General features: G+C 24.3%; 1 protein-coding gene across 2 annotated transcripts; it reads right to left on the bottom strand.

The window, feature by feature from the left end:
* Window positions 1-1719: 1719 nt before the first annotated feature.
* Window positions 1720-8174, bottom strand: LOC126903219 (mitochondrial folate transporter/carrier). Of its 2 annotated transcripts, none has more exons than XM_050681292.1 (6): window positions 7440-8174; window positions 6237-6387; window positions 5926-6172; window positions 3135-3248; window positions 2791-3064; window positions 1720-1901 (listed from the first exon to the last, which is right to left on the bottom strand). In XM_050681292.1, exons 1-5 carry the CDS (start codon window positions 7645-7647, stop codon window positions 2810-2812), a joined length of 975 nt encoding a protein of 324 aa, XP_050537249.1. In that variant the 5' UTR covers window positions 7648-8174; the 3' UTR covers window positions 1720-1901; window positions 2791-2809. The 2 variants fall into 2 exon arrangements, with proteins under 2 accessions (XP_050537249.1, XP_050537248.1); XM_050681291.1 differs by having other exon boundaries at window positions 2919-3064.
* Window positions 8175-8597: the final 423 nt, after the last annotated feature.

Below are 8597 nucleotides of genomic sequence, written 5' to 3'. Positions count from 1 at the left end.
AATATTTAATATTAATATATTATAATAATAATTAATAGGTATTAACATTTTTGACAACACATTTTTTTCAGTCTTTAGATATAAAGCCAATTATTTCCAAACTAGTTGATGATAATATTTTAAATTCCCTTCCGGTTAATGTTAACATATATTAATAACAGAAAAACTATAGTAAAAAAAATTTTTATTCTTTTGAAAACGAACGTAAGAGAAAAGATTGGGTTCCTAGTTACGAAATAAATAAAACTAGGACACCAGAAAAATAATCGTATCCAGGGATGTGCCCTTGAGAGCATGAAGACAGCTGATGACAGCGTAGATGATGTGGGAGATCGTGTGATGTGGAAGTTTAGGATAAGGGAGCCTGACCCCAAGTAGTTGGGATTAAGGCGAGGAAGAAAAAAAAGTATCTGCCCTTGTCTGTATATGTCAACATAGTTATGATAATGATAGTTATTACCTTTTTTGTTGTGTATTATAATTCCAAAAAAAATTTTTTTTTTAAAAAGACCGTAATTTTAAATCGTACCGAACCCACGAATTGGTATATTGGTATTAATATGTATTAATTATTTGTTCAATCCAATAAATTAATAGATAGTAGTATGTTTCATTTCTAAATATTTTAGCTCAAATTTTATAACAAAAGCAAAATTTATATAAATGTTTCGTGAAGCTATTTTTTATTTTACAAGTAGATCTACTAGATCTCTTAGCGTACACGTTAAGTAACATTTCACAGTCCATACTCCTGTTACTTAGATCCGACGCAGTTCGTAGAGATCAGATATGATATCATTCATGATTTATTGAAACACTTGTGTAATTTTTTTTTTTAATATTTAAATAAATATGATTTGGATTTGCAATTGAGACAATACGTTTAAAATTAGGGGTAAATATTTATTTTTCATAAACTACAAACAATCATGAATTATGTATTGCTTCATTTAGCTATTTTCCATGAATTTATTGATAGTTATAACTTTATAATTTCCATAATAATACTTTGAAATGCACATACATTAAAAATTTAAACCTAACAAATATATGATTTATTATTTATGCCTTGATAAATATATTTTTTTAGTTATCAACACGATTTACATTACGTCACGATTGAAATTCAAATAAAAGAACGATTACCATTATTCACGGTATGACGGAGTAACTATTATTAATTTTTATATATCATTATAATATTCTCGTGATTTATTTTCTAATTTGTATTATTAATATTCGGCCTACTCTGACTTTTTCAACATAACCAACTAAAAGAAAAAGGTTTTTTTCTAAGTAGTCCAACTAGAATATACATTCTAGTATTTTAGTATTAGTCTTACAAATTCTATAAAAAAAAATCATTGTTAGTCAGCTATTACATACTATATAACTAGGCAATTTTCATGTAAATAAAATTTTAGTGAAGAGATACTAAATTTAGAATTTTTTAATTAGAAGAAAATTTATTTACATCCCATGTACATTTAAGATTTTTAGATAGGTAAAAAAAAGGAGATATTGTAACATGAATCATGTTAATTTCAATTAACATTTTTTTGACAAATAAATAAAACAACATTTTCAAGTTTTAATTTATTTACCAACAAATTTGGTCTACGAATATTTTTCAATAGTAAAATGATAGTGGACTACATTAACTAAAGAAAAGAGCAAAACTATTTACATAATTAATAATATTTCAACACAAAAAGCAACTCAGAACTAAATAAAGTTTATTTAAACTAAATAAATAAAATAATTTCTAACTAGTATCTTGATTTATTTTAAACAAATATCTCGATAAATTTTCATAAGTAACAAAAGTTATAACAGTAGCTGGAACCACTCTTAAAAGATTTGGTACTAATCCTTTATAAAACCCTCGCCATCCTTCAAATCTGTAAAATATAATACCTTTTTATTAAGCAGTACATAAATATATTAGATGATTATTTTAATTTCTTACCCATTTTTTGATTAATTATTGACAGCAGCGCAACACACTGTTAAATGACATGTTAAAACGAACTAAAATTTTTAGTTAGTATTGTAATTAATGTTTACATAACTACATTATGGACAATAAAAATTATTATTTTATTAAGTATAATTTAACTCGCAAGATAATAAATAAGATTAAATAGTATTTAAGTAGAAACATTTTATTAAGTTTATTTTAACTGCAATTATCAGTGTATCGCGACAACAGATGATTAAAATTTTATTACTTAAGTGATTTTACTCATAAATCAATAAGGGATCAAAAAAGGACATAAGTTATTTAATTGGTTTAACTTCAATTTAAACTGAAATGCATGAGTAATGACAACTAAAAATTTTTAAGTGTAATTGTAATTCGATTGTGGTTATTATCTATTAAAAAATGTCAATAATTTTGACAAACATTTGTTTTAAAATAACAAAATATTTGAAAACAAAAAAATGTAACATATATTACATCAGGTCTATAAATACATAACTATGAGAATGATTGACAGTTTAATTTTTTCTACAATAGGAATAATCTAAAGAGCAATTTATGTAATTTTTTTTTTTAGAATGAAAAATTATTTATAATCATAAACAACTAACTTTATTAATAACTAAGATATAGTCATTAATTTATATTTATACGAATTAAACCTAGGGTTTTAAGTATAAAAGTTATTTTTGAATTATACATACAATTAAATAAAAATAAACTAATATATATTTTTGGTAATTTAATCATAATCAATAAAAAATTGCAATTGAAATTTAAAAACAAAACAATAGAAACTTTTATACTTAATAACTAAATTGGAGATTAGGTATTGGTAAACTTCTCGTAGATTAACAAAACAAGGCAAATGTTTGGAAGGACATGTAATAAATATGGCGATAATCCTTTATAGAATCCACCAGCACCTTCGTACCTCCAAGTTTGTGTTATACAATGCCAAGTCCCTCTATATTCTCGATGTTGATCTTGCAGTCTAGCACGAATTACTTGATATGGATAAGTCATACCAGCTGCTATTAATTTAGACATTGCAGCAAATGCAATGTACTCTGATGTTTCCTAAAATATTTAAAAAACTAGACTTTAAATTTCATTACAATATATCTATAGTACAATTATACTTATTTACCAGCTTAGCATCAATAGGAAGTCTTCTATATTGGTTATAAAAAGTCTTCATCTCCTCATATGTCATAAATTGTAAGGCGCCATGAGATACACCTAACATTCCAGGAACAAAACCCTTAAAGTAAAAATTAAAATCAATAATTTTTATAAACATAACTATTGTGAGAAACCTTTTTGATAAATATCAATAATATCTACAATAATCTACATTTTTTTACATTTATACTTTAAATGCATACAGTTTATTTGTGAAACGTATCAATAATATCATAATATATCGGAGAAAATGTTTATTATAATTTATGATAGTGATATGATTATATTTTAAACAGATTTCTGAATATGAGTAGTTCATAGAATAAATACTAATTAGAATTATTAGCTTAAATAGTGATAATTAATAGTAGACACTGTCATGTGAACAAAACTTGGTATAATAGTAACTTTGCATTTCAGTAACTGATTTTATTTGCCATGAAAAAAATATTAGTATTTAAACATATGTTAACTAAACAGATATTGGTTGTTGAGAGATTTCATGAAATAAAAAAAATAATAATTAACTAATGTAATATGTTGCCTCTGTGAACTATATGCATACCAAGTTCTTATTTGCTCTTAGCCAATGTCAATCATGAAGACTGATATTTTGTGCTGTACTCCATTTTTTGTGCATTTCTTAGTACTAGTATTTTGACTTTATGTCATAAAAAAATAAGTGTTATTCTTTTGGTTTATTTACTTATATTATTTTTAATTTATTATTAAAATTAGTGTCCACTATCAAAAACAATTATTGGATTTACTTTTTGAAAGTATGATTCAGATGACGATAGAGATATAGAAGCTGACAAATTTGAACAGATAGATGGTATCCTTAAAAAATCTATTTATCCTTTTGGAGCTAATGATACTGTAGATGAAAATATTATATATAAACATAATTTATTATACGATTCTACTAATCATACTTCATATATTGTAATTTCTGTTCTTTACAAAACAAACTGTCAACCTGCAAATTTTTCTCTTATAATTTCACTATCCACTTCTATCTCAAAAACTACTTTTTTCAGTTGATAAATATTTTCAATCAAAATCCACATCCTTCAAAACCATTATTACCTATAAAGAAAGCTCGCTTGACTAATAAAATATTTGAATCCCGTGATTATTTATTTACCAATAATAAGATACTACCCCAAGAAATTTTAGACCTCGATTCTCTATTTAAATTTTTTTCTTATTTCTTTACTGACAATTTTATGCAACACGTATGTGATCGGCTAAAGTTTGACATTTTTTAAAACTATGCATTCATACACGAAATAACAACTATTTTAAAATATATCATCAAAATAATTATTAGTATATATAACTGAACTATTAAATATAATCTATTATGCTAGATGCCAATTTCTTTTATTTGTAGTTAGAAGTATAAATTAAAAAAAATATATAAATCCAATTAAGAGTTAATATGTTTATAGAATCTAGGATGATTTCCTGAACATTTTAAAGAGTTATGTAAAAAATATTCTTGAAATTCTGAATATCATAAGTATATTAAAAGTTTTAAATCTTAATAAAAGGAAAAAGTCAAGTATTTAAAAAAATATTATATGAAATATAAAATACTTTTACATTTTTAAAAAAGTTGAAAATATAAAATCAATAAATTTTACGTAAAAATTTCAAGTTTCTTAACAACGGTGGCCATTTGCACATAGAATATAAGATGTTGGGATAAATTTGTTTTGTAACTTACAGTAATATTAAAAGTAAATAACTCAAAATTTGCAGTTTTTTTAATGATAAAAAAAATGTTTAATTATACATGTTTTAATACAAAAAGTAATTTTACTTTTATAACATATAATGATATGAATCTTACGAAAAACATATAATTTAAAATAAAAAACATTTATTTAATCATACAATCCAAAAACACTTATTATGTCATTATTGATAAAAATCACATTTTGTAAATTTTTGAGATATATAGAAAAAATTACTTTTAACGAAATCTCATTTAATTATGACTATGGAATATAAACTAAAGTAAGATAGGGCAAGTGTGTAAGGTTTTTTTTTTACTATTATAGTCATAAAATGTTAATGATTATAATATTAAAAAAAGATCACATATAAATAATTTAATGATCTATGTAATTAGTTTTTTGGCAAATATTTATCATATACTTTGTGTAAACTTAAGACCATAGTTTGTACTCAAGTTACAATAAATAAAATTTTAAATAGCTAGTACTTACTAAAAAAACAAGTCACACTTTCTTCTTTATTAGAATAAGTGTGAATATATAAAAAATCATTTGTAGATTCAATTTATAAAATATTTAACAAAATAGTTTTAAAAGTAAGGAGCTTAAGACCATTTTTCTTTTCTTTCCATTTTAATTGTCGCAAAATTCCTAAATTAGTACTGAACCAGTATTTGGCCAGAAACTAGCTAGTTAGTTCAGATTAAATTATTTAAATACAGGAAAAAGTAAGTATAGTTGTCTATTTTAGTAACATCTACTACATGAAGTAATCAGCATTTGATCATGTATCAAATAATCCTTACAAGTGAGTGATAACAGATAATATTTAATAAGTATAAATTAGTAATAAATTAGATAAGTATAAAAATTATAATAGTTGAATAAAGACAACATGACACTTCAATAAAATGTCTACTAATGATTAGAATTATTATCATGTTCAAATATTCAGCAGACACACTTACCCTATTTCATTTCATTTAGTCAATATTATAATCAAAATAATACCTTATATAAGCCTCGTATGCCTTCAGCAGTATAAATTTTACGAAATGCATCCCACATACCACTATAACTTTTTTTAGGGTCAATTGGCTGGTCAAATTGTAAACAAAGACGCGTTTTAACAACCCACACAGGATTTGTCATGATCAAAGTAAGAATTCCTGCTTCAGCAGCAGCTGTCATATGAAGTGCAGGACCTAATGGTTTTTTTGTATTGCCACCTTGAATCCAAGCTTTAATTGAATTATAACTAGAATTTAAAAACATTTTTATTAAGAAATTAAATATTGCATAAGGTATCCTTACACACTTACAAGAGAAAATAAAAACCCCATGCACTTCCTGACCCCCAAACATTCGGTGTTACTCCTTTGTAGAGTCCTCTAATTCCTTCTTGTCTAAATATTGTAGTTACAGCATTTCCCAATCCAGCATAACTTGGTATAGTATTTCTACCATCATTTACTAGAAAAAAAACATACATACATAACAACTAATAAAGTTCATAATAGTTGTAGTAATAAATTAAATAAAACCTCATTACTAGTACTAGATAAGAGTTATATAATTGAAGTATTGACCAACATTAATCAATATTTTGTTAACATATTACATCATTGTTTTAAATAATATTTAACTTTAATTTATTGCAAGCTGTTATGACATGATAAGTTATTAGGTCTATATAGGGAATTTCTTAAAATAGCATCTACATTTGGATAGTTAGTGATGACTCTAACCAGCCCGCTAAATATGATCAAACCAATCCAATGCAGCAAAAGCAAATAATTATTATAAATATATAACTATTATAATATAATAGTTATCAACAATAAGATCAATTTCATATGAATAATATAATAATAATAACAATGTTTTGTAATATATTACAAAACATATATTATATTATTTACATAAAATTAAAAACTTTTTATCTTAAAGTTGAAAAATGTTTAAGATGTAAAACAAAGTAAATATAAAAGATCAAATAGTTAAGCTAGAATAGAGGTATATAACACTATTTAAAATTATTTGTAAAAATATAATGTGTGATAATATTAAATTATTTTCAAGGTTGATCTATCCTGATTATTAAAATTTAATAAAATTCTTAATAATATGAATATCATATTAAGAAAAAATTTATTTGATAATATCACATATATTAGTCAATATTTAGTATCAGATTGCATATTGACCCAGCCTATTTTATATTATAAACATAGTAATAGATTAAATAGGAATGTTCAAAAAATTTGGACAGTCTATCACATCAATATTTATATATATATAAAAAAAGGCTCTAATACATATTTTAAATATATATTATTTATAAGAGGTACCTCAAAAAAAATCCGCTACAGTGTTAATACATAGAATTGGTAAAAGCACAAAGATCATTTTGCCATAGAAATTTTTTTTTTAGTACTTTTCAATAAATTTTTAGCATTTAAATTACTTAGACATAGAGTCCTGCATACTATATTTTCTAAATATGGATTAAATTTCACACTAACCAGCAAATCGTATTTTCAGTAAGTCTAAAGGATGTAGTACAAGAGTTGATGCAACGCCACCTGTAAAGCCAGCTAACATGTGTTCAATTTTAACATGTTCAAACATTGATTTTGCCACTGGAGTAGAATTAGCTAATGGTTTAGAAGGTTGTCCCATGTCTGGAATGCGATTTACTGTCGCTGCTGTTCTAGAGCCAAGAATGTTCATGATCACTTCAGCGTGTCACCAAAAGTTGTATTTTTTACAATATATCTTTTAATTATTTTTAATTTAGGTTTCATTTAGTCAAAAAAATATTTTTAAATAAATTTAAAATAGAAAATTCATTCAAATTTAACAACTATGAAATGAAGAGCTTATTGTTAGGACACAAAGATATTAAGAAATTGTCATAAGCTAAAAAGTGTTGTAATTTAGTTACACTAACTTATTATTTATAAATAAAAATATAAATATCACATAAAAATTTCGACATATTGCGAAGACAACGGAGTCCGGCGCGGATGGTAGATATCGGCAACGGTGGTGACGCCAGCATGTCCTACCATCGAAAAATACTTTCTTTAAGCCTTAAATTAAATTTCCACATACTCAATTTTTTTTTTTTAATCTTATAATTTAAAAATAATAATTATACTACTTTAAAAGAAATTATTTCAAATATTTAACACAGGGATAGAAGAAACAAAATTTAATAAGCAGCAAGCACCAAATTTAATAGTATGAACAATAGAATACTTCTTATAGTGATTTCATCAGATTATTATTATCACAAGGCTAATAACAGTATAACCATGCTATTGACCTTTAATTGTTCTACTACTTAAAGTTGGTAGTACTGTTTTTGTTTAATACATTTACAACTAGAACTAAGGATTATAATCATTTATAAATTTTGTTATGTTATTCCCGAACATAGTAAATAATACATCATCAATTAGAACAAATTTTTCTTAATTAAATTGAAAACTTAGTAATGTGTTGATACTGAGATAATGGTTCGAAATCATTGGGTGGTTAATCCTCCCAAAATAAGCAAAATAAACCAAAAAAATATTACTAATTGTGACCAGGATATTAAAATTTGACCCCTCACTCCTTAATCCGGACCTGATTAATGGTTTTCTATTAAATTGACGTGATAACGTTTTGTGAAT

Source organism: Daktulosphaira vitifoliae, unplaced genomic scaffold (assembly GCF_025091365.1).
Source record: "Daktulosphaira vitifoliae isolate Bord-2020 unplaced genomic scaffold, ASM2509136v1 Scaffold_3, whole genome shotgun sequence".
NCBI classification, from domain to species: domain Eukaryota; kingdom Metazoa; phylum Arthropoda; class Insecta; order Hemiptera; family Phylloxeridae; genus Daktulosphaira; species Daktulosphaira vitifoliae.
Note: the sequence above shows the minus strand (reverse complement) of the source record. Positions and strands in the feature narration are given on the sequence as shown.

What these genes read in the sequence shown, in the direction of transcription:
- LOC126903219 (XM_050681291.1), bottom strand. Translation starts at nt 7,647, where the DNA reads ATGAACATTCTTGGCTCTAGAACAGCAGCGACAGTAAATCGCATTCCA. An exon ending in ACTGAAAATACGATTTGCTG is followed by an intron (nt 6,388 to 7,439) that starts GTTAGTGTGAAA and finishes TTTTTTTTCTAG; the next exon opens with TAAATGATGGTAGAAATACT. An exon ending in TGTATAACACAAACTTGGAG is followed by an intron (nt 1,902 to 2,918) that starts GTACGAAGGTGC and finishes TATATTTTACAG; the next exon opens with ATTTGAAGGATGGCGAGGGT.